We start from the raw sequence: 25,631 nt of genomic DNA on the forward strand, positions 1-25,631 counted from the left end.
ACCCATTTGGTCTGCACAGCACTTTGCTGATGGGAATATCAAGAGACTAATATCTTTCTTGCAGATGCTTCATTGGCTAAATATAGAGAGAAGGAGAGAGAGCGGCTGATTGCACATAGTTATCAAATAACTTCACAGGGCAAAAGGGCTGTGGTAGATTTGCACTTTTTGTTCTTTGGTTAATCTCCTTCAACTTGTGAGAGGATTTTCACGTTTTAAAACCAATAGAGGGTTCCCTTCTGTGCTAAATGTATTTTTATGGTAATGATTTAAGCACTTAGGGGTCAGTGTTGGACGGGGAAGCCACTGTAACATTAGTTCTAATATGTTATGGGGTGAATGAGAAAATCAGCTGTGTTTCTGCTTCTGTAACAACCTGGACATATATATAATAATATATAATAGTATATAAATATATAATTTATAAATATAAATAACAGTAGTTCAGTAACATTTCTAATTTCATAACTAATATAATTTCACCACAACTTCTCTACCAGTAAAGAAGTACTATTTCACATGGCACTTTGCCACTTTGCTTAGAGACAATGCTTATTATATATTTTTTCACACCTATATCGTTTGCACCCTATGAAACTGTAAAATTGTCTCTCCATCTGTCAATTCAGGAAGGATCTACTCATAAATAGAATCTAAGCAGGGAAAGTGCCTTGGAGCAGCCATAAAAAGTGCCTGAACATTATCAGCCCTAAATATAGGATGGTGCACTGCATATGCATGAGAATGGTGCCAGTTTCAGATGTAGTCGGCTCATGCACTCCACTATGTTTCAGAGGACACATTGGCTTTCGATTATAAACTTGGACACAATAGTGGCAAAAAGCAATGTCCATCCAAAGAACATTTATAACTCAAAATAATGTTCTTATTTGTGCTTAGTTGTGCCTGTAGTTTAAAAGTTTTGTATATGATTCACCATTGTTTCATTGAAAGAATGCATGGAAGCATAGCAGAGAATTGCTGCTAATGAAATAGTAGGGAGAATGAAATCAGATCAATGTGCGTTGTAGTCAGTGTATTTCCTGTATGATTTTTGTTTTCTGTTCCTTTTTATGTATTTAAAACTCATATTCCGTGACCAATATATTTTTGACAAATAATTTTGTTAGAAAATTACCAACCAAGTTTAGTGTTTTCCTCTTCTCGATAAAACGTTACTTTCATTATGATGGTTTAATTAAACCAGTGTCGTTGTGTTTATAAATAGCGAGAAACTGAAATACTCTTGCTTTAACAAGACCAGATTTTTATTAGTAACAGTGGGACGCAAGCGCCACCATGTGGTGATTAGTCCCGTTTAGTGCAATAACACTGTTGTAAGACAAAAAGGGACACACTGACACATTTATTATTGTCAGTTATTATAATCAGAAGCATTATAGCATCAGTGAAGTTTTAAAAATCGGCCTATTTATTAAACAAATAGCTTTTTGTAAATGTTTGTGTACATGTGAGATGTTGAGGTCATGTCTGCATTACATGCATTTGACTTGGAATGACACAAAGACATTTCTTTACAATTTCAGGCATGTTTTATTCAAACTACTCAACTATTGAATTAGAAATGCATGAGACTTTCAGTTTTCAGAATTACTCGTGCTAAAGTTCAACTGAGCCCATCGTAAGCACTAGAGACATTAAACACAAAGCAAATTTTAGAAAGACGGGCACACTGATTCAATGAATTGTACAACAGCCAAAATTAAGAGCGGTTAAAAAAACGCTTTAGTCTATTATAAAACATGAAGACAAACTAACATGGAAAAACACAAAATGGCTCAGGATTTCATCACCCAATTTACTTTTGCTGTCTTCTTATTCATTTTCTACATGTAACTTATAAAAGGAGATGTTTTAAAAATGAAATATTCTCACCTGCCAGAACTGCAATCATTATTTACTCATCCTCTCTTAATATCTAACACACATTAATATACTGATTTCCTTTCTTTAAACCTCAGTCCATTGTTCCCTTAATGTTAAAAGGCCTCAGATTGTTTTCTCTTAAGACATTGTCATATTTTTGAGGGTTTTGGGAACACATTCAAAAACAACTCATCCTTGAAATCATCAGCCTCACTGCCACACGTCATTCAAATATGACATGTTGCTTTGAGTACTCTGACTAATTCCAGTAAAGCCAGTTGGCTAATTAACCTTCTGATAATCCTGGATAGTGCTAGCTTCGCACTTTTCATGCCTGTCTTCATGTGACAGATTTGCTTCAGTGCTCAGATAGCCTACATGTCTATCTCTAGAACTCTCTCCAACACTATACCTTTCCAACACTTGCTGACTTGACCACTTAAATATGTTTCTATATAATATAATAATGAAAACACAAGATGTTCATTAGTGCTTTTTGATTAATATACAGGTAGTGGGATTTAAAGACCACATATCCAGCCATAGCACATTTTAAGGAACCAGTCTGGTTCCCTGTTTGCTTTGCTCCTACAAATAGTCTATGACCCTCATGCACCTGTTCAGTTCAGGCTCTGCCAGGAGAGATAACATTTCTGATTGACCTAAGAGCACACTGCAAAACAAAGCCTCAGCTTAATGTTTTTTTCTTAGTATTTACCCTTTCTTTAAATGTGTAATGAAGATCAAGGTTTTACGCTAAGAAAAGCACAGCGATAAGACTTTTGTACGTAAAAGGTGCCCAAAATGAAAACTCACATACAGTCTTGAAGAAATTTGGAGGACAATATCTCGAAACACCACAGTGAGTTTGCTAAAACAATGCCTAAGTATCTAGTTTGTTCTTGAATACAATTACCAATTACCCTTGAAGTTTGTGTAACATCTGAGACACATTTCTGAGAGAAAAGCAGTAACAGTCTGATGTTTTCATTTGAGCAATGTAGAAAAATTGTTCTCAAGACCAGGACATGCATTGAGAAATGCACGCATGTTAGGTCAATTTAAATTCACAATAAGATATTAAGAATTTAAAACATATTACCAAAGAAATGCTGACATTGTAGATTTCTCAGTTATGTTTTGAAAAAACAAAAAGCTGAATCATTGCTGTGTCCCAATTCTCCTACCTATACTACAGCCTAAATGAAAGAAATCTTCTCAGCTGTTTGCATAATTATGCATTCAGAAGTTAATGTCCAAACACATCTTTATAGAAGTTCACATTTTTGTTTCAGATGAACTATAACACAGGAAACATGATTTAAATATTTTCCGCTATGTTTGTAGTTTGTTTACTCTTTTTACCAATCTTTGTAGTGACCAAACGGTTCTACACTTCAAATTACAGACAATTCAGGAACCTTTAGCTTACTCATTTACTATATAGGATGGATAGTATGCAAATCTGGACGCAGCACATGTTATTCCTTTGTAGTTTCAAATGATATAAAATATAATGTTAACACACTAATCAAACTTGAAAGGTTTTAACTTTGAGACTTAGCCCTATACAGATGTTTCAGTCTTTCACATGCCAAGTAATACTGTCAGTGAGGTAAGGTACCAGGTCTCCAGACGCGAGGCTGTATACCCACTCGTGTTGCAATAAAGTGAGGTTTGGGAACTTGGATAGGGGATTTTAGGGGATTTGGTGGTAGGGCACTTAATTCAGGGGCACTCTTAAACTGTTTGGCAGCTTGGAGCCCAGAGTAGCTTAGATTTGACATACTTGACATGGGAACTGGTGGAGAGTATGGCATGGGGTGAGGGATGGGCACAGATGAAATTTTGGGGAGCTCTGGGAGGCCTGGGGCACGTGAAGGTGCTGCAGATGATTCAGGTACAGGTTCAGGTGGAGGGGAAGTCATGTCAGAACGAGAGATTCGCTCACCAAGGGTGGTCTGTGAGCGTGGTATAATGACTGTGGGGTTGAGAGTTGGTGCTGACATTGGGGTGGGAGTAGAGAATCTTTTGATTTCATACACACGTGCCGCCTTTACTGGGATCTGCTTGGGTGGAGTCAGAGTGTGGCCCTCCCTCTGCTGCCTCTGATAGGAAGGGATTGAAGACTGTGTGCCAATGCCACCACCAAAACTGAACATTGCAGGGTTCAGCTGGTAGGGCTGCCTTCTCATGAAATCCAAGGCCTTGATACCCTCTTTTGGGACACCATAACTACCCTTACTTCCTTTGGCGCTTCCCTCAGACACCTTTGCGCCTGCACGCTGCACCCCAACTGGACAGGAAGGAGACAGCAAGGGATTGTAACCTATGGGTGGAGGAGCACGAACATTAGGGGAATACTTCCATTGTGATGGGGTTGGCGAGGGTTCTTGAGGTTGGATCAAGTCTATGACTGATTGGGATTGTTGGTGTTGTAAAGGTGCTGGCTGCAGATATGGAGTGTCTACAACAAACTGATCCATGCGGCTTTGTCTACGAGCAAACAGCTCTGCACCTTTTCCCTCTGCCTGAGGGATCTGAGACATTTCTGGGATGACTCGTGGCTTAGGAGCCACAGGTGGTGGGACCCTTGTCCTATTTTCATCAATGTTGTAAACAATATTTTCTGGTTCAGGATACCCATGCCTGGGTCTGTCATCTAGGTTCTGCACCATAGTCAACAGTTCAGGATTTGGTGAGTTCTTCTTGCTTTCAGGCGTCTTAAACATTGGCTTGTATGCACTACGGCGGCGGGCATCTTGGAGAATACCAGTGCGGCCACCAACAGAAGCTGGTTTTTCACGATAGACTACAGGTGACAGTGGAATTACAGGGCTTGAAGTGGTCTCAGAAGCAGTAGGGGTCAAAATAGAAGAGGTTTTGGATATTGCTATACCCTGAGGATGCATATCAGAAGCCAAAGCAGTCACCATGTCATCAACGGGTATTGCAGGAGGAACAATTGTTTCTGCAATTATTGGAAAAGTAGGCTCTTGGGCTTGAACTATAGGAAGTGATGCAACCTGGATGCTTTCCACTGAGGAGCACTGAAAAGCAGGTTGAGAATATGATTCAATTGATACAGCAGCAGGTGGAGGAATAGACATTCCTGGTGTTAAGGGTTGTGTGGGTTTTATTTCATCAGGGAGATTGGCATTCATTTGACTCATTGTTACTTGGGTACCAAATGCGGCTGGGATGACACACATAACATGCTCTTCTAATGCTGCTGGAAATGGAGGTGCCACCACAGCCACTGAAACAGGTCTGGGTGTCTTCTTACTGACTGCAGGGCGAAACACAACAGGAGCAGTGGCTGCCCGATTGGTAATGCAGCCTGGGGCAAAAGGTCTGGCAGTTCTGTTTAACACAGAGCTGGTAGGAAGTTCTGGTAAAGGAGTTGGTGGCGGAGGCATCACCGTTTCTGTAGAAAGAACTGAGAGATTAGTTTTGGGCACCACAGAGGGCGCTGTCACAATTGTGTTTGAAGCATCTCCATTAACCATAACAGGAACAGTGGGGATGATCTGAGGTGTATTCATCTGTGTCTTGTTTTGTGTTTCGGCTGCTTGAACATCATGATAAACGGTTTTTGAAGGTCTGGCAGGTTTTGGAGCAATTGGTGGTGGCTGGACATTGAGCTTTGTCAGTGGGTCTGGGTGTGGTGTCTGTAGCGGAGGAAGTGCCTGTGCATCTTTCAGAGAAATGCCCAGCATTTGACTTTGTAACTGTTCTTGTGCAGCTTCTATTTTCTTTGCATGTTCCTCAGCCCTTTTCCTCTGCTGCTCAAACAACTGTGCCCCCTTTCCAGAGGTATCACTCAGACCAGGACTAAGAGCACCACCATCTCCTTCTTGACCTCTGGAAGCACATCTTTTCTCCAGCATTTCAAGGTAGTCGCTGTCCCATGTGGGGTCCGGTGCAGCAGAAAAACCTTCCTCATCAAATTCTGATTCACTGCCAGGAAATATGCCATCCTCTTCTTGAGAATCCTGCCTCATGTCCTCATCAACACTTCCAAAGCTGGTCAGTGTATATTTCTTGGATCGTTGCCGGCGTTTTTTAAACATCAGTACACCCTTTGAATGAGGGTTTGGTGCATCTGTCAGTAGTGAGGCGATTGTGCGGCACTTGGACCGGGCCTCTTTCACCTGCTTGTCTGTGATTGTCTCTCCACGGTTCAATTCTGCATAACATAAGATAAAAAGTTTGACACAGAATATATATTAAAGAATATTGCAACAAGGAACACTGGTTAAATTAATAATATAACTTTGATGCCAAGTTGATTTGTCTACCATTACGAAATGCTTTAATTACCAATGCTGAAATTTTGTCCCTAAGAGAATAATGTAGAGATGAACCGATACCACTTTTTTACAAACCGATATGAGTATTTTAATTTGTGTACTTGTCGATACCAAGTACCGATTCCGATACATCTTAGATTTGGTTTCAATGAAAGTGCAATTAATTTTATTTTTTGCCTATAGCAATGATGAACACAAAAAATCTTTAACAGAAGGCTATTCCAATCCAAAAATATACCTTATATAATATATAACCCTGTAAATCGATAGACCTTATCGATTTCCGATAAGCAGGACATTTAAAGGATAAGTTATCCTTGCACTGACACACGTCCACAACTTTACACATTACTTAGGTTTGTGAAGTTTACGTTATCTTGACATTGACTGTCTATTCTTCAGTAGCCTATAGATTCATTAATAATGTATTTTATGAACAGATTGTTCCTGTACATTAAGACATTGAAGTCAGGTAGGACAACAAATCCATCCATGAAGTGAAATACTGTTGAGTGGCATCGGTGCGTGGTATCAGCATTTCATGTACTATATGAGTATGAGTATTTTAAACAAGTATCAACCCGATACCTGATACTGATATCGGTATTAGTGCATCCCTAGAATAATGTTTAGAGTACAGATTAGAGTTGCCTTTAGATTTATGACAGTTTATTTAAATTATTGCTTCAAATAGTAGTGATTCTACACATGTTTGTAAACTTTTTAAAACACTGCTGTGGCAAATGTCCCAACAACTTAAGCTTAAACCTAACTTTTATTTATACATCAGGAAAAATGTTAGCAATATATCAGTAAAAATATTGTTAGAATTAGTTTAACTACAACTAATGTAAATCATGAGATGTAGATTGGATTGGATTTAATAACTGTTAAAATCTAATGTTTCACTAGAAGAATTAAAGTTTTGCAGTCAGCATATGTAATATCAATTATAGTAATACTGAATTAATAGAACATTTGATTCCAGAGCCAGTAATCACAGCATAAACAAGGATGTCTGTGTTGTTTACCACCTAATCTTGGATCAACAAACATACATTCCATTGCTGTAATCCAGGATCAATGTCATACCAGTGCCTGGACACTGCATAACTTATGTCCAGGCACTGGTATGTAAAACCTGTGTAAGTAATTGTGTGTATATCATTTGATGAACAATAAACTGACTTCTGAAGTATGCTAATTTGTGGCTTAAACTGACAAGATTTTCAAGTGCCAGCATTGTTCATGTCTGAAAACAATACTGAGAACGTTAACAATACTGTCAAGTATTTGGGCTGAGGATTTAGCTGGAGAGAATGAGTACGGCCCTGTGAGGGGCACCGTCACCTGATATGAGACAGCAGCTGGAGATGCGTATGCCAGCTCATGCAAAGCAATACTTAGGTTATCAACCCTGTGAGCCTCATGACAAATTTAGACACTGGTCTCTTCAAGGGTTTACATGCAGGCAGTCTCAAGCAGTGCCTTTAAGAACAAATTTACAAAGCTAAGCAGATGTTTGTGAAAGTGAGATTGAAGCCAGTTGATCACAAGTGCAACAATCTTCATATACTCACTTGCTTGTTTTGCTTTATCCATGTATGTTAATGTGAGTTCCTCATCCACTGGATTGTCAACTGGCCCAACCATTGGCACCAGCTGACTACGAGAGCTCAGCATTAGAGCTTCTTTGGCTCTTTCTGGAGAAACAAGAGGGGGGATATTTGTGGGCTCCTGAAACCCACTGTCTTCTTCCATTAAACATTCTCTTGGGTTCTGGTCGTCTGCACTCATTGACGAAGTCTCAGTGGAAGTTTGTGAGGACCATGCTCCATGCAAAGGGGGCTGGTAAATAACTTCTCTGCGAGCTACACCTGGCAATGTGTCTTCCCTCTTATTAGGCCCCAAAGGATTGTACACTTGGGCATCCGAGGCACTGTCATACCCACTCATTTCTGAAGTCTCCGCTCCCTCTGGTGAGGCTCGACCAGCCTTGCCTGGTGAATTGCTGGGACTACGTCGCTTTGGTTTGCGATGCCTCTCATAAGCAGCCACATCTGCATCGCTGTCCGTTTCTCCATAGTAGGCTTCGCTGCCAGGTGGGGAGGTCAATCCACTGCGTCCAGTCGGAGACATCAGGGATCCACGGTGGATCTGCCGTACGCTGGATTGGTGAGGTCGGGAGCCGGATGGGGACATGGCCCTAAGGGCGGCACGGTACTCTTTATCAATGCGAGGAGAAGGAGCTCGAGCAACCAGAACCACCGACTGGAAGCCAGCCGGTGCCCTGATAGACATGTAAGGGGGTAAAATAGCACAGGGGTGGTCAGAAACAGAACCTTATAGTAGCCCTGGCTTGGAGGTTTAACTACAGTCAAAACAATCATATACTTACAGCTCCCAAACACATGTTAGCATTGGCAAGGTAAAGGATATTTACCTCCTAACTCGGATGTGTAGCGTTCCTGGCATGCTGTCGATCAGGTTCATGGCCTGGGCATGTGACAGACTCCCACAGGAATTCTCATTGATGGACATCAGCTCATCTCCCTCACGCAGACCGGCCCGGCAGGCTTTACTTCGCTTACGTACCTGCAGTGTAAATGTATATTAGTTGATAATGTATGAATATGTCAAGAAGTAATTTAAAATGACTTTGAATGTTATACATAGATTAGTCAAAGAGTGCTCACATCTGTGGTATCTTAAAAATAGAATCACAGTGAGTGACATACTGTATGACTTTAAAATCTATTCATTCTTCTAACCAAATCTTATATATTTTACATTTAGAATCTCATATTCAGCTAATCTGCATGTCTTCAAATTGCAAGATCATACTTTTTTATTTTATGTGGCCCTTGGTGAAAATCTAAATCATTGGCTACTTGCAGCTTGAGATTTAAAAACAAAACAAACAAAACACCAAGACCATACAAAATCAGCACACATGATTCCTGACAACACACTGAGGTTTTATGAAGTAAACCAACTGAACTGAGCTCAACTCAACTTTATTTATATTATTATCTGAAATCCACAGCCTTGCTTAATGTATTTCAGTGAATTCACAACGTTCATGTGGCATAATGATGTATTAAACATCAAACATTGAGAATCTGTTAAAAGTTAACCTTCTCTATTAAGATTGCACATGCAAATCTAATGATATGTTTTGTATCAGCAGTGGTAGAAAGAGTACTGAAAATTCACACTCAAGTAAAAGTACCATTACTTGCCCAAAAATGTAGTCTAAGTAGAGTAAAAGTATGTTGTAAATATTGCTCAAAGTATCAGTAAAATGTAGCCATTTTAAAAGTACTCAAGAATAGTGAGTATTACGCTGTGAAAAGCTGATGAGTTTACATGCAATGTGTGCCTGTGTGTGTAAACGTAACATTCTGTTGTGCATTTAGTGATTGTTTAAGACTATTTGGTGATTTAAGTCCTCATCCATCATCCTCTCATCAGTGACAGGCAGTCTAAACAGTCTCTAGATCATTGTGTGTAATGATTTTGAACATCTTCTTGGACACTTTTAATGCTTCCAAGCGGTTTGCTGCATTTATAAAGCACCCATGTCTTGAGGTAATTCAACATTATGTGATTTACTGTCCATGTCGGATTTGATTGGACAGGAATCATAGGGCTGAATTTTCTACTGATCCCATCCCCATAAATAAGAAAAAAATTAAGTTATGGCTGCAGGTTGAAGGAAAGTAGTACCGATACAGCACTAAAAATGTACTCAAGGTAAAGTAAAAGTAGACATTTTTTTTTTAAAACTACTTAAGTTACAATTCCTGAGAAAAACTATACACTTACAGTAATATGAGCATTTTTTATTTTACACCACTGTGTATCAGTTATAGCATCCAGTATGAACATAAATACCATTTTGATGAACAATACAGAATGCCTCATCCTTCTCTGTTGTAATCAGTGTCAGCTCACAGGTGAGTTTCACTCACTAATACATCACTATACGACAAGAAGACTTGCTCTAGACTGTTAGAAATGCACTCAGAAATGTATTTGTTGATTCCAAAGACCTGTTTTGTCAGCAGCCATGGGTTTCATTTTGTTTTGCCTGTACATTTATTTTAATCTTAAAGTACAGAAAACCATTGAATTGCATTGTATAAATCAACAAGGACCACATATTCCGCTGGAAATCTTATATGTTCTACTAAAGAGAAGTCATTTTAGCTCGGATGGCCTGAGAGTGTGCAAATTAAGAGCAAATTTGAATCTTTGGGTGAACTTTCCCTTTAACATTCATTCATTTATTTTCTTTTCGGCTTAGTCCCTTTATTAATCCGGGGTCGCCACAGCGGAATGAACCGCCAACTTATCCAGCACATTTTTACACGGCGGATGCCCTTCCAGCCGCAACCCATGACTGGGAAATCCCTTTAACATATCCAGCAAAAATGTGCAACACTGCTCACAATACTTGAGATTAACAAAAGGAAAGATGTGTGAAATGAAAGCAAAAACCACTCAGTTGGCTGGCATAGACAGTTGCTGTTTTGTGTATGTTGTAATGTTGTTTTTCAACTAGGCCTTGCATTGCCTTCTATCATCTTACTTTGCACTTTAAGACAGGCTCTGATTTCAGTGGTTTTCTTCACACTAACAGGTTGCACTTGCACATCTTACTGAAGCAATAATCAGTCTATAAATACTTTACTTGATGATAAACAGGACATGTTATAGTGTGTATGCTCCTTTGGCCTTTGTACAAAACAATCTGAATCAGCATGGTATATGAATCAGTGTTTGGTTTTCCATTTCTGATTGTAATCCTGCATTTGGCTGCTTTGTTGTTTTTCTATAGTTGTCAATGCAAAGGTTACAGGTTCAGGACCATGTGGTGATCTCTGATCTGGAAACAATCCCATCACTAAACCTAATCTTGGCGTGGCAGAGTGTCCATACCATTAGATTAATCTAATTCCCTTTGATGACAAGCAGCTATCTACCAATAAAAATCAACACTCCTCATGACAGCCCCGATTAGTGGATGCACAGCCAAGATCAGTGGATGCAAATACCCTGATCAGATAACATAATTATATAGATGGATAGTCCATAAGCACTGTCAATACTCCTGGCTTCAATGATTAGTTTATGTATCAGATTAAAAGAAAACATATACAGAGGAACTAACAACCAGGGGTGCATTTGCCAAACAATGACGTAACTCGTGGCTGAACTATCATAGTACGATGCATCATCTGGGAAAAGAACGATGTAGTGACGAGTGTTTCCCAAAACCAATAGTTTCTCTGTCGCAGATCCATCGCTTGAACCACGTTAGTATAACGTAAAACGCCCATAATGATGCTCTAAACAGGGTGGTAACAACTTCTTTAGAGAATAACCCCATAATTTATTTGAGCAAATTCTATTGTTTTACACGCACACGCATTTAAAAAAAATCCAGTATTAGTTTTGGTAAAAACATGCACTCGTTTTTCATATGAATTGAAATATATGTGAATGGCACATATAGGGCCTGTGTTTTCTTTACAAATATTATTGAGAACATTACATATTCTATTCTAAAACATAAAATCACTTACAAAAGCTAACACGTATTCTAATCTCATATATAAATTATATGAATAAATAAATAATGAGGCTATTTATTAAGAAATGAAATGTTATATTTATTATGAAATAAAAAAAATCCTACTTTATTATAATATTAATAATGATGATGATTATTGTTATTATTATTAAGTAGGATATTGTTTATTTCTTTTTTTATATTTTATAAAGTCTACTTTGACAATTTGACACATGCAAACCACTGCAGAAATGTTCTAACCAACACACCCGTGTCATATACAGTACAGATACTTAATAAATAACCTGCTATAAATTAAAAGCAATAATATATGCTATGTTTTTTGTTTTCATAAGCTTTGGAGACGTAACATAAATTCCTCTTTTAAATAATAGGTCACCTATAGCTTTTGTCATGAGCCACGGCTGTGTTCAAAATGACATTAATGTTTTCAAAGTGCACTGCGAAGGGAACGCAATTGTAAACATGAAGATCGCCAAAATTGAACTGTAAAAATACTTTGAAAGCAAATTACACCTAAGAGTGATGACTTTAATGCTTTTTTTTAACTATTCCAAGTTTAACTGTTAGAATGTTCTAAATGAATAGGGCATAGGGGGGGGGGGGATAACTGGGAATAGAACACAACCTAGAACTATGTTTCTAACTACAGCTCCTAAGGTGTAGTTGCAAGCATACAAGTTTGTGACGTAGTTTGCGAATGTTCGTTGAAACGATGGATTTGGGAAACTAACTATGCGACGACGCAACTTGCGACCCTAGTTGGCTATTGATGGATTTCGGAAACGCATCCCTGAATAGATGTTTCTTCTTTAATTAGTAAATATGTTGCAAATACAGGAATGCTGGATGTAAAACTGATTGATTAGGGTCTTATGAAATTACTTATCAAATGCTTCTTGCTTATGCAGTAGTTACATATAGTCTGGAAATATTAAGATTTGTTACAGTCTTCCAACCTTTATTTAATCAAAAAACAGACTATAAAAAGTAAAATGCGAAGTATGATCTCAATTTAAAATACATTTTGTATATAAATATAATATAAAATGTGATTTGTTTATGTGATTCAGAGCTTCAAAGCTTTTTGTCACTTTCAAATATGCTTATCTCTTATGATCAAGTGCTATTCATGCTCAATCAGTAATTTTTTACTATTATCATTATGAAAACAAATGTTCAGCTTCATATATTAGACTTCTGAGGGTTCAGGTGACACTGAAGACTGAAGTATTAGCTGCTGAAAATTCAGTCTTGAATCATATGAATAAATTACATTCAACAACACATTCACATAGAAAGCAGACATTTTAAATTGAATTAATATTTAACAATATTAAAGATTTAGTGTATTTTTGATCAAAACGACTAACAAAATGCAATGTTAACATTTATTCCACAAGCTTGGCTTGTTACTGGTCATCTACTTGTGAATTGCAACCATTACTTAATATACATGCAGTGTGCATTAGCTATTTAGGACTATATATAATGGGGGTTGTCCTGCAGTTCGAATGGTACTTGAAAGTTCACAGCTCAATGAATCATTTGGCTTTTTTGGTCCAGGATCAGTTCCACGCCACTGAAGAGTGCAGGGGCCTGTGCTTCTGGTGTCCATTACATCTTAAGGCTGCATTTAGTTCAAACGTTTCTTTAGAACTAAAGAACTGTATGTGCATATCACATAAACATACAGTACAGAAAACTAATGTTAAGCATTTTATTCTGTAGCGTTCTTCGTAATCATACCTTGGCAACTTGCAGAGGTTTCTGGTGCTCAATTCCTCCCTGCAGTCTGAAGCCCCAGGGCGCTCCTCCCGACAAGGTGATGATAACTTCCTCGGCCACCATGGTGCGGTCTGTGCTTGTGTCTTTGATTCAGTTTTCGGCCTTGGGGCCCTCAGTACACACGCTCCATGTTTTTACAGGGCCCCCTCAATGAAGACAACTACTACTGCAACTATGTCCCAGGGTTCCTTCTAGTTGCCCACCTGAGTTGAGTCTCTCACATGAACACACACTCAAGCACACACAGATCCCCTCCCACACCCTGAGCTGGATGTTGGTGATAGGGGGGCAGCCATAAAGGAAGTTAAAATAGAGAGAGGCAGAGAAGAGATACCCACCGTCACCCTGTGAAGTGGAATCTGGTGCTGGATAAAGGTAGTTGATCACAGCTGTGCTGTCACTCAGAGCTGGCTTAAAGGGTGGGGGCGTAAATTGCTGAAATAAAAATAGCCCCTCGCTAAGAGGTCAAGCTTTTTAATGACTTCAGAATGGCAACAAGTTGATTTGACTGCGAAACTGAAAGAAAATATTCATGAGTACTATCTGACTTATAAAATAGTTTATGATACTGGATGTAATCTAAAGGCTGGTCGAGGAGTTTGAGTGCTGTCATTTGAGGAGTGCGCTCTTGCGCAGTTAGTCTTTTCTCAGTGTTATATAACATCAGGAGGACCTTCTAATAGTAATATATAATGACAACAGACCTGTCCTCTTGGCATTCAAACTGAGACAGTTGGCCAATTAATCTTTCTTTGGATAAGCACACACATGCCAGACCCAAGTAGGAAATTAAAAGCGACTTAGTGACACTTTAATTCCACATAGTGTTGTTTGACTTTGATCAATGGACATTTATATTAGCAGGGATGCTATAAAGTGATCTAAATTAGCAATGAAAGTATACCAAAATATCTAATAAAATACAATATATCTTTACTTTCTAAACAGCAGAAAATCCTGAAAAATATGGTTTGCATAAAAATATAAATAAAAAAAAAAACAGTTTTAAACGCTTAAAAAATACTACTTTGCTACAGCACATTAGATATGCTAATTAGAAACATTAGATAAGCTACAGCATATTACAATGATTACTGAAAGATCATGTGACAGAGAAGTGAATTCCATAAAATGTTATGGTCAGTTTTTCCACTTTAGGCATTTGGAGATAGGGGAATGATGGCATAACTATGCAGGTTAATTTAACATAACAGTTTTTTTTTCCTCCAAATTTTGCTCAACTTGTAATGACTCTTATGACTTTCTTAATACATCAAGCAAAATAAAATAATGAATTAATGTGATGCTATTTTGAACAAAACCAGGAGTTTAGTTTTATCAACGTGAACTTGCCAGAAGAGTTTTCTTCGGCTGGACAACACAGGCAGTTGTAGCTCTGAATCTCTCCTTGTTCAAACAACACTGAAAAGTTGCTTAGTAGTAGAAATTGAAGTAAAATTCAAATTGAAAGCAGGACTTACACCATGTCTTGCTTAATTCTGTAAAGCTACTTGTTTTGAAATAATCAACTGGATGTAGCGCGTAAATAAATACACCTGACGTAACTTGACTGAAGTGACAAATTGAAGAGCTTGTGCAAATACCCACCATAGCTATGATCAGATGTTTACTTAACTGCCATTTTCTCACTGCTGACATTTTAGTTCAGTGGTTATATTTGTTACTGAGTGGAAAACATGAAGCACCTATTCATTTAAACAGTTTTCAGCGTCATGAGTGGCATTGATAGCATTCTTCCGTAGCCAGACCTTCAGACTCAATACAAGGTCTGGTGTCTCATTTGTAAAACTTTGCATAGAAACATTACTAAATGTCATTGTACTCCAGAATAAATTCAGTTTATTTACAGCTGCACATAATCTCCCATCAAGTTTGTTTTTTATAGATCACAAGCTTGCATGAGAAGTGATGTCCGCGTATTTCCACTGCCAATTTGTGTGTACTCTGTTAATAAATGAGACCCTGTTTGTTTCACACTTTTTATTTTTGTCAGTTTAAAGAGTATAAAGAGAATCATAAGCACTAAATGTCAACACAATGGTTTCGACCCCATCATATAAGAGTTTGCCATCCTTACGATTTGTATCTGGGTGCACTGTTGAACAAATTGACAAGTACATCTCATAGAAATTTTGTAGAATTCATTCATTTAGAAAACAAGTTTAAAACTCCTGTATAATTTTCTGCATATTTTATTTGAAATTTACTTGTATAATGCATCTCATTTAAAGATCAAGACATATACATCATGCAGTTTATGTACTGGCGCATTTAGAGGTGCCTTATAGACACCACTGTTTCCTCTGTAAATTCCACTAGTGTAAAACTCCGGTGGACACAGGCCAATCAGAGGACACAACAAACTGACAAGACTCACGAGCCATGCCCTCTCGCATTTGCATATATGCTTACTTTAGGTCATTCATCCGAACCTGACGAGCAGCCGTGTCATCAAGTGAACATGACTCAAATGCAGCTCTGAGATCATAAAAAAAGCTCTGAAATCATTAATATACATGCCTCAGGTTGCGTTTGATAAGCCAAAATGTTTTCTAGTGATACAACAACAGCACGAGACGTGCTTCAAACTCACCTCAGAATGTAAAATGTAAGATTTACAGTTTACACATTTATTATTTCCACTCCGAAGAGGCATAAGGTATGTTTAGTTACATCTTAAGTTAATTTATTGTGTTTATTATGAAATTTGATGCATATTTTTAACAAACACATGTAGACTGATGAATTGTGTCAAATCACTGTCATATGTTCATGCAGAGGTTGGTAATAATTCCTGGCTGTGATTTCATTGACTGTAGCTATAAAATACAACTCGATGCATCTCTGTCAAGTTTCATTATAATATAGACTTTATCCACAGCAAATCTTGTGAGCAAAATAGGCTAACGTTACTCTGATTGGGTTTATATTTGTTAGTGTTCAGAGTACATCATGCTTTGTGTGTGTGTCTGTAAAAGCGGCACGTGAGAGCGGAGCTCATTAATATTCATGACACGAACCATATATGGTCAATTATGGACCTTCTGATTCTGATGGGTATTTCATGGATAAATAAATGAGCTTATAAAACCATTTCTGGAGATTTTTTGAAATTACTGAAGCCATAAACCTACTATGTAGATATCAGAGAACAATTTAACTTATTAAACCAATGCAGTATATGGCACCTTAAAAGTGAGTGCTGAAACTTATTTCAGTATGTTGATGTACTTCAAACTAAAGCGGAATACCTAGTAGGGGTGGGGTTTCCTTTTTGCACATCATTCTGTTTTAGCAAACTAAAAGAAGGGCCATGGATAAAAATGTTGTGGCTGAAGCTGTCAAACTGACGTCAACAGAGAAGAACGTCTACTCCAGTTGCCGACACAAGTCAGGTTTTGATTGATGATCACCAAAAACAAACTTTTTTTCAGTGGATTAATTTGCATGAATGAATTGATCACCTAAAGAAATAAATCAAACGTGAGCTAGCAAATTAAACATTTTGATTACACACAAACTATTCTCCATTTTCTTCACTTTCACCAATTGGTGAAGTTTTTTCTTCGCCGCTGTCGCCACTGGCTTGCATGGTTCGCGATCTGTAGAGCTGCGCATCGATGGTTTTGCTCCAGTGTTTGGACTCTCAGTAGTGATTATTTAACCACACTGAACTGAGCTAAACTGAACTGAACTTAAACTCTGACAAATGAAGTACACTGTTTCAATTTACTATGATCTTCAATGTGAAGCTGCTTTGACACAATCTGCATTGTAAAAGCGCTATACAAATAAAGGTGAATTGAATTGAATTATCCACACTGAAAAGGAGAGTACAGTCAGTGTTTAAATGAGCTTTTAGCCCGTCTTCTCTGGCCAAGCTTCATGAGTCATTTCGAACTCGTAGATTCTCAGACAAAGGATAATGGCACGTACATCATGTATGCCTGAAGTTGAAAGGGCAGTGTGCATTTTCAGTAGCTGGTCCAAGACTATGGAACAGCCTACCTCAAGACATTATATCTGTTCCTTCCATGTCAGTTGAAGTGAACATGACTCATATGCAGCTCTGACATCATAATTTGCATGCCATGGGTTAATTTGTAGGTTGATACTTTAATGTTTACAGTGTGTTAAGTTTCTTCTCGTGAATCTATTATCTGTCTTGTATAGTAATTTGGTGCATACCAGTGTTTTTAAAGGTGTAGTCCAGAGTGTATTTTTAAGGCTTGTTTGTGTTTGTAAGATGCAAAGCATGTGTGCTCATGCTTCGTTTGTAGAAAAACCACATTATGTTCATATATCTTACTTTGATTATATACAGCTACTCAGCTAACATGAAAACGATTGTCGTATTTCCTAGTTCTTTCGAAAGGTCTGTCCTCAAGAGGCTCTGATTGGTCAGCTAACGTAATGTGCTGTGATTAGCAGATCGGCTCCACGTTACCAGGAAAACCATCACGCCCCTACAAGCACACGCTTTTGCGCTTTGTAAATACTGTCAGTCAGAGTAGCTGTTAGCCATATCAGTTTGAGCCTTAATCAGACAGAAAATGAAGAGGACACAGCTGAACCTCACGCCTGCTCTCTAAAATAAAATCTGACAAGTGTCTTTCATATATATTCAGGTTATAAGCACTTATAAGTAATATGAAATGTTCACATATCTTTTGTGAGTTTGTTATTTGAGATGTAAAATGCACGGAAAGCGGCTGTATAGAGAGACACTGTAGCACTGCTGAAGATTGGGGCTGTTTACAGCGGTTTTACTGATAAATATGAATTTATAGCTAAATTGTTAACGATACCAAAAAGCATTTCCTGTTGTTTACATCCTTGCTACAACATACCATCAATCCTAGAAACTGTGCATGATCAATTTAAACAAATAAAAATACTTACAGGTTGACTCACAGTCCACAGCTTCATCTATTATGGATGGAGCTGCTCCTTCTTTGAGGAGTTTTAGTCGAATCCAGCACTGAACTGGGAGAGATTCTGGAAGCTGTCCTTTGTCAAATGCTAGCTATATGTTTTTATAATTATCTGGAACATAATTAATATTGAACTGTAAGCACTTCTGTCTTTGTGTTGTGTCCTTTGGAAGCCAAAATACAGATATAGAAGCTCTGCGGAAATAGCAGCAATTGGACAGCATTTTAGCTTTCTCTGCTATAACATTACAACACCTTTGGCCACACCCCTTTGCTGCGTGGGGTGTATGCGCGTCGTGAATGCGCATTACATGAAGCGTTTGTGATCTCACTACCCCGGAGATGTTGTTTATGTTCACACAGCTACATTACACATCAACTAAAGTTTAAAATATGATATCATAGTGGACTACCCCTTTAAGTGTTTGTGATCTCACTACCCCGGATGTATTTTTTTGTAGTCCCCAAACTTCATTCGCTGTAGGCTTTGCTAAGCTAACTCTGTAAAAGCCAATGTCTCCCTTTGCATTTAACTTTGAACATATTACATTCAGAGATGTTGTTTATGTTCACACAGCTACATTACACGTCAACTAAAGTTTAAAATATGATACCGTAGCGGACCACCCCTTTAAATGTGCTTTATAAATAAATTGACTTGACATTTATGAAATATTTCAATCATTTTAGTATTAACAGATCTATGATTTAATAATTAAACAAACACTTGATGGATTTAAATTCATAGTTTTATTAATTGTATGGTCATGCAAAAAAATCCAGCATCCAATTAAACCTCAGAGTATAATCATATGTAGTCCCATCATATATGGTTACAATGCAAAAAAAAACTAACAAGAATGGGGAAACATACCAAGCTAAAGTTGTGTTAATCTCTTTTAGTCCATTTCTTTACAAAATTAGCATTTGATTTTAGCACTGGAAACTCAAGAGTCACATCTCGTTTACCTTGAAGATGCAGGTAAATATACACAGATTTCAATTTTAGGTAACACAGACAGTGAAAATTATTACCAGAAAGTTACACATGCATATTTTCCTTCTGCTCAACTGCATATGTGTTTGGGTTGTGGGAGTTATTTAGTTCAGGAAGTATTCACCTAGCATACAAAGCTGTCCGTCTGACAGTCGCAAGAACTACAACCTCCTGCATCTGGAAACATCTCTTGCCCATTTACATTAGTATGCGAGTCTAACTGACTAAACTGCACTTTTATTTTTTATTTTTAAAACAAGGACGCTGTTATCTGAGAGGACGCACTATGAGTGAACTAGGTCTGATCACACTGCTATAAGACACACTGCAGCAGGGGGCAACAAAGAGCGCAGAATGAAGTATGGTAGACATCACAGTGCCAGACGGCTTCATCTGTGGACGAGTAAACGCACTAACAAGATGCCTCAGGGCAGGAGTACTCTCTTTCCTCCCTTTTTTTAATCACACAGACTTGGGTGCAACAATTCACCAACTTTAAAAGGTAACGTCACAAGAAATGGCTTAGCACAGAGTAAAAGGGGAACTGCAGACCCCCTAGGCATCACAATTCACACAGGATTTTACATAATTCAACACAGCCCAAAACAGTGTTCTGATGTATGACCGTCACACAGATAAGCTTTAAAGGGAGCACAACGTGTGTCCATGTGCTTTAACACACCCAAACCAACAAGTGTGGACCAAACAGTGAGTTCTGTGTACGTGCATCTGGATGAACAAGTTTGTCGTTCATCAATGATCTGCGTTGGTATTTACAAGTTATACTAGAAAAATCAAACAAGAAAATCAATCTAAAACACAAAATGGACCCCAAAACACCCTGGAACTGCATTCATCAAGTCAATTTCATTCAAATCCCTGCTTGTAGACGATCGGGTCATCGCTGTCCCACCAATACCACAAATCAAATCGCACTGTGTGATGATGAGCCAAAGTAAACAGTGCCAAAACAAGTGTCCAGACACTTATGGAGGGATAATGTGACAGTCTGGGTCTTCCTCTAAAGCCTTGGATGGATGGAAAGATCCCTTGGATGGATTTCATAACCTGAAGTTGCAAAGCAGTCCACAAAAAAGTGAACAGAACAGCATAGAGTCTCAAGCTTATGTGCAAAACAGTACAGGCCATATCATTTTCTCCATTTTTTTAACATGCTTATAGTCTACAAAGTGATGTGCACAGCAGCTGGAAGCCTAAAAGGGTGGGCCGAGTAACTCTGTGAGGGAGGGTGAGGGCTATGAGTGTGTGTGTGGGTAGTGTTTAGTGCCCCCTGGGGACCAGGAGACATACAGCAAACTAATCAAAAGTGAGAGAGTTCTGCAACTTCAGGTTCAGAGAGCTAGGAGCAAACAGAGGAAGGCAAAAAAAAAAAAAAATACAACTCAACTTGAGTTTAGGCCTCACGTGGAAGTGTGTGTAAAGAAGATCTACGCAAAACACTACATAGCAACAAGCATCTTGAACCCAAGGAAGAACATTTATACTTACACAAACACACACACAAGCAAACGCACAACACCCTTTCCCCGGACACCAGACTGTTTTGTCCTTTCTCTTTATAAATATCTGTTTATGCACAACTATTTTAAATCGTGTCCCACTTTAAAAACAATTGTCTTGGAAACACAAAATACTTTCAAATACAGCATCATTCCGGAGATTAAAAAACCATGAGTTCCACAAAAGCACGACAGAAAGCCAATAAAAAACGAACAAAAAACGTTCCCCAAGCCTATTCCCCTTTTCAATGCAAATAAAAGCAACATTAAAACATCCTCTTCTCAAAGTCTATGATGTCTAGAGTCTACACTTTGGTGCTTTAACGTCTGATACATTTTTCCGTTCCCTCTGATATGCCATGCCATCACATTCTCAAGTAAATAAAACAAACAAATCATTATTTTTTTTCCCTTAAACATAATAAACTCACCATTTACCCTTAAAACGGAGTGTGCTCTTCAAAAATTCACATTTCTGATTCTAACTTCCACCTCTACCAGTTGTTAATTACATAAGATCTCAGTATTTTACAATATATTATTAATACTTTAAACACCATTTCCGAATGTTGGGCAGCAGAGATAATGGGATTATGGGAAAAGACAATACAGCGCCCCGTGTGGGCATTAGAAGCATGCAGCATCCAGAAGGCAGGGCTGCTGCCGTGACCGCCCGCCCCACATCTAGCTAGAGTTGGACTGAAGTGGAGGCCACTTTTAAATAGATTTCGTAGTTGTGTCAATTTTTTCCCTCACGTTTTCAAAACTTCAAGAGGTTCTCTTCTGGCCGGGCTCCAGGCGGCAAGACGTGCACGGAGAAGAAATGCTCCAATCAGCTTTAGTATTCAGGCATGCTAAAGGAGAGGGCATAATAAAAATGTTAAATCAGTGTTGACACAAAGGCCCATGTACAAAGTATTTCAAGTCCATTTGAAAACTTTGCTAACAGTACATCGCTGCAAAGCTGTTTTGAACTTCTTTAAACTTCTAATTCCTCTAAGTGAAAAATATGGCCACAGCTCTGCATAGTTTAGCTCCAACCACCTTCAACTTCCACCTGCTTAATAGTCTCTAGTAGACTTGATTACACCTTGATTAGTTGGATCAGCTGTCAGCTTGATTAGGTTTGGAGCAAAACTGTGCAGAGCTGCGGCCCTCCAGAAATCCAGTTTGAGACCTACGTCCTAAAGGTCATAAAACCCTAAAACACATTTTTTGAGATACTGACAGATATATATGTGTGGATACCTACATTTCACTGATGAGTACAAAAGTTTTTGCGTTATTTAGAGCAAATTCATACTACTGGTTTAAAACATTCCATTTCTAAGTGTGCCTACACTCACACAAACACAAATCCATTTCCTTGTGATGCAAGCAGATCGGTTGGCTTACTGTGGCCTGATAACATGCAAGGAAAATGTGTTTGTTTACCCACAAGATTTTCGAATTTGGAAATGGTTGAATCTGGATTTGCCAGTTTTCATCTTTAAATTTCAAGTTCATGCATATTTTTCCACAATTTTGTTAAGTGTGTGGTTAAACGTACCTTGTGTTAGGGCTGTGCGATTCATCGAAATCGAGATTTTGACATGCGCGATTTCTAAATCGACTTACAGCAAGATTTTCCCAGAGTATGGTATTTGAAACAATCTGAACGCAGCATGCCTAAATAGAGCGCGAGGACAGGAGGTTGAATAGCCTGTGTATACAGGGGTGATGAACACAGGAGGACTGGGTGCCAAAATAGTCAACATCTGTGGTATGTGATTAAGTTACTTTGGATACCGGAAGGCTGATGTATGGCAGAACCGGGTCATTTGTAGAAAAGAGACGTTTTCAACTGGGTGCACCTGGCATACGTGCACATGCTGCTCTCAATAGGTGTGCGCCATCCTCGCGCCTTAATGGGAAATAATGGACTTGTGCGTGCAAAAGAAGCACAAATCTGTGAACACACACGCAACTACTTCTGATATTTGGTCAAGCAGAACATCGGAGCCTTACTTGAGTTTGATGGCACGCGCTCACACACACACATACATACATTTGTTTTGCCGTAGGTCTGTTCTAGAGACAATTTGTTACAGCTTTACTAGCTGATTTTTATTTTATGTCTGACATGTTGCAGGTCTTCGATAAAGATCTAATTGTTTTTCTTTTGAAATATGTTTCAGAATTACACTGTAAACACAGACTCAGTCTGTCTGTGACAAATGATTAATCATGATAAATCGCAATATTGTTCAATATTGCTGAGACGGGATTCATAACCCTTTAACATTTTTTAATCAGTTTGTACCTTTGGCCTGTCTGGTTCACTGTAGAGGTGCGGCGGGCGCTCCAGAGCAGTGGAAGTGGATGTTGAGCCACTTGGCATCTCGGCGGTGCCACACACGCGTCTCCTCAGACTGGCTGCTGCGTGGCCGGCCCTGGCCGTCGATGTACTGCGTCAGGCGGATATAGGCGATGCAGGCGGCATCCTCTCCAATCAGGTGCACGTGAGGGTTCAGGATGGTTGTGTGCACAGGCTTGCTGTTCTTACTCAGCACTGTAATGAAACATAGACAGCAGATACAGACATGATCAGTATGGGCCTTTGACTAATATGGTAGGGTTGTGTACTAAACTTATAGCAGTATTCCACTATATTGCACAGGAAATTTATTATATGAGTACTGAATGAGCCAAATAGGCCTACAAGTCTTTCTGATCACACACACACACCTTGTTTACAAACCACTTTCTATACTTATGATTTTGTTTTGTTTTCATTTATTAAAAAATAAAAATGTCATAAAAATACTGACATAACTGAGTCTACATTTTCATGAACTGAACCATTATTAAATCCAAAACCATCTTTAATACACACAATGTTTCTATCTCTGTCAATCACGAATCGTTTCTGTGCATGACTGTTCAATTTTAAAATTGAAATCGCATAATGATTTTTAAGGACCACATTTTAAGGAAAAAGTGGTGTAATGAGGGGTGAAAAATTGGGCTTTTCATGTCCATGTGTTCAACAAACTTACAGCTTTAATGCGATAATAAATGGGGCTTACAGTTCTCGAAGTAGAACTTGTGGAAATCCATTCCCTCAACCAGGTTTCCAAGTGCCTCCGGCTCAAAAGAGGTCAGGCCAGGGTCACAGATCCTCCTGGAACAGTGAATATGTAATGTAATGTAAACCTACACGTCCACTGCCGCTACAGACAATAGATAAATATAATAATATCAGTTTTTTTTACAAAAAGAAGCTCTGGCATAAAAAAATATCCCTGCCATTTAGTTTTCATTATTTAGAGAAAATGACAACAACACTGTGATTGATCATTATAATAGGCTGTTTACTTTAAATTAAATACTGTATGCATGTTGAAGGTAAATGTGCTTGTGCATTTTGTGATAGGTAATAATATTAATACCCATATAAATCACAGATAAAACAACATAATAAAAAAGTCATGCCCACTTCAAGCAAAATCTTAAATTAGTACCTTATGCTAAATATAATGTATGTGCTAAACAAATACACTGAATTGCATGTTTAGTTGTCACGAGTTACAATCATAAAATGTTTGTTCTTTAGGGTGAGGATGTTACATTGCTGTACAATCCTATGTTGCGTGATTATTATTGTTATTTTTTTTTCGCTAGTCTCTCTCTCTCTCCCCCTGTGCTCGCTCGCTCTCTCCCGCTTCCACCCATACAGTAGCTTCGATTGGCTACCGCTGCCCAGCTGTTTGCCGTGTTCCCCCCCTGACGTCACCCCACTTTCTCCAATCCAGCTGCTGCCACTGTGGCATAAAAGTGGTGACAGGACGCTACTCGAGAGGCCCTGAATTTCTGTGTTGTGTTGTGTGTCAGTGAAATTGCTATCCGTTTTCAGTGTGTTACAATTTGTTATAAGTCTGTTGTTATTTGTCTATTCTCCATTTGTCTACAGTCAGTGTTATGCACATCTGAGGTTGGAGAGTGGGATAGGTAAGAATGTTGCGCGACCTACATTGTGCACGTAGTTTTGAATATCACAGTTGTTAGACACACTAGGTAAGGGGCGTGCTCCATCCACTGTACTTTTGTTTTCTCATTGTATATATTAGAGCAGGTTAGGTAGTGCGTAATAGACAAAGATTTCTTTTCAATAACTGCTTTATTTTTCTTTTGGATAGTTAGGGTAGAGTTTGGGTCAATAGATTGTTTACATTTACATTACATTTAGCAGACGCTTTTATCCAAAGCGACTTACAAATGAGGACAAGGAAGCAATTTACACAACTATAAGAGCAGCAGTGAACAAATGCTATAGACAAGTTTCAGGTGTGTAAAGTCTAAGAAGCTAAGCAAGAAGAGAGAGAAGAGAGAGAGAAGAGAGAGAGAAGAGAGAGAGAGAGAGAGAGAGAGAGAGAGAGAGAGAGAGAGAGAGAGAGAGGGCACAGTTAGTGGTATAGCCAGAGAGGCAGTTGCAGATTAGGAAGGAAAGTGGAGACTAAACAGTTGCGTTTTTTGTTGTTTCTTGAAGACAGCAAGTGACTCTGCTGTTCTGATGCAGTTAGGGAGTTCATT

The 25,631-nt window shown here is 38.5% G+C and overlaps 2 protein-coding genes across 29 annotated transcripts in view; both read right to left on the reverse strand.

The window, feature by feature from the left end:
* Nucleotides 1-1,530: 1,530 nt before the first annotated feature.
* On the reverse strand, nucleotides 1,531-13,909 carry synpo2la (synaptopodin 2-like a). Of its 2 annotated transcripts, none has more exons than XM_056470367.1 (4): nucleotides 13,549-13,909; nucleotides 8,644-8,795; nucleotides 7,781-8,490; nucleotides 1,531-6,076 (listed from the first exon to the last, which is right to left on the reverse strand). In XM_056470367.1, the coding sequence occupies exons 1-4, from the start codon at nucleotides 13,648-13,650 to the stop codon at nucleotides 3,495-3,497; spliced, it is 3,546 nt and encodes a 1,181-aa protein (XP_056326342.1). In that variant the 5' UTR covers nucleotides 13,651-13,909; the 3' UTR covers nucleotides 1,531-3,494. The 2 variants fall into 2 exon arrangements, with proteins under 2 accessions (XP_056326342.1, XP_056326343.1); XM_056470368.1 differs by having other exon boundaries at nucleotides 7,781-8,406; nucleotides 13,549-13,908.
* Nucleotides 13,910-19,273: 5,364 nt separating this feature from the next.
* camk2g2 (calcium/calmodulin-dependent protein kinase (CaM kinase) II gamma 2) overlaps nucleotides 19,274-25,631 on the reverse strand; it is a 124,839-nt gene continuing 118,481 nt past the window's right edge. For all 27 annotated transcript variants that reach the window (XM_056470600.1, XM_056470591.1, XM_056470597.1 and 24 more), the window contains 3 exons: nucleotides 24,128-24,222; nucleotides 23,362-23,610; nucleotides 19,274-21,913 (listed from right to left, as the gene is read on the reverse strand). In XM_056470600.1, the coding sequence (XP_056326575.1) occupies nucleotides 23,378-23,610; nucleotides 24,128-24,222 (328 nt within the window). In that variant the 3' untranslated portion in view covers nucleotides 19,274-21,913; nucleotides 23,362-23,377. The remainder of the gene's footprint in view (nucleotides 21,914-23,361; nucleotides 23,611-24,127; nucleotides 24,223-25,631) is intronic.

This window comes from Danio aesculapii, chromosome 13 (assembly GCF_903798145.1).
Source record: "Danio aesculapii chromosome 13, fDanAes4.1, whole genome shotgun sequence".
Taxonomy (NCBI): Eukaryota; Metazoa; Chordata; class Actinopteri; order Cypriniformes; family Danionidae; genus Danio; species Danio aesculapii.

Coding starts and splice junctions, on each gene's coding strand:
- synpo2la (XM_056470367.1), bottom strand. CDS start 13,650: ATGGTGGCCGAGGAAGTTATCATCACCTTGTCGGGAGGAGCGCCCTGG. Junction 8,491..8,643: donor CTACACATCCGAGTTAGGAG/GTAAATATCCTT, acceptor CATGTCTATCAG/GGCACCGGCTGGCTTCCAGT. Junction 6,077..7,780: donor GGATAAAGCAAAACAAGCAA/GTGAGTATATGA, acceptor TATGTTATGCAG/AATTGAACCGTGGAGAGACA.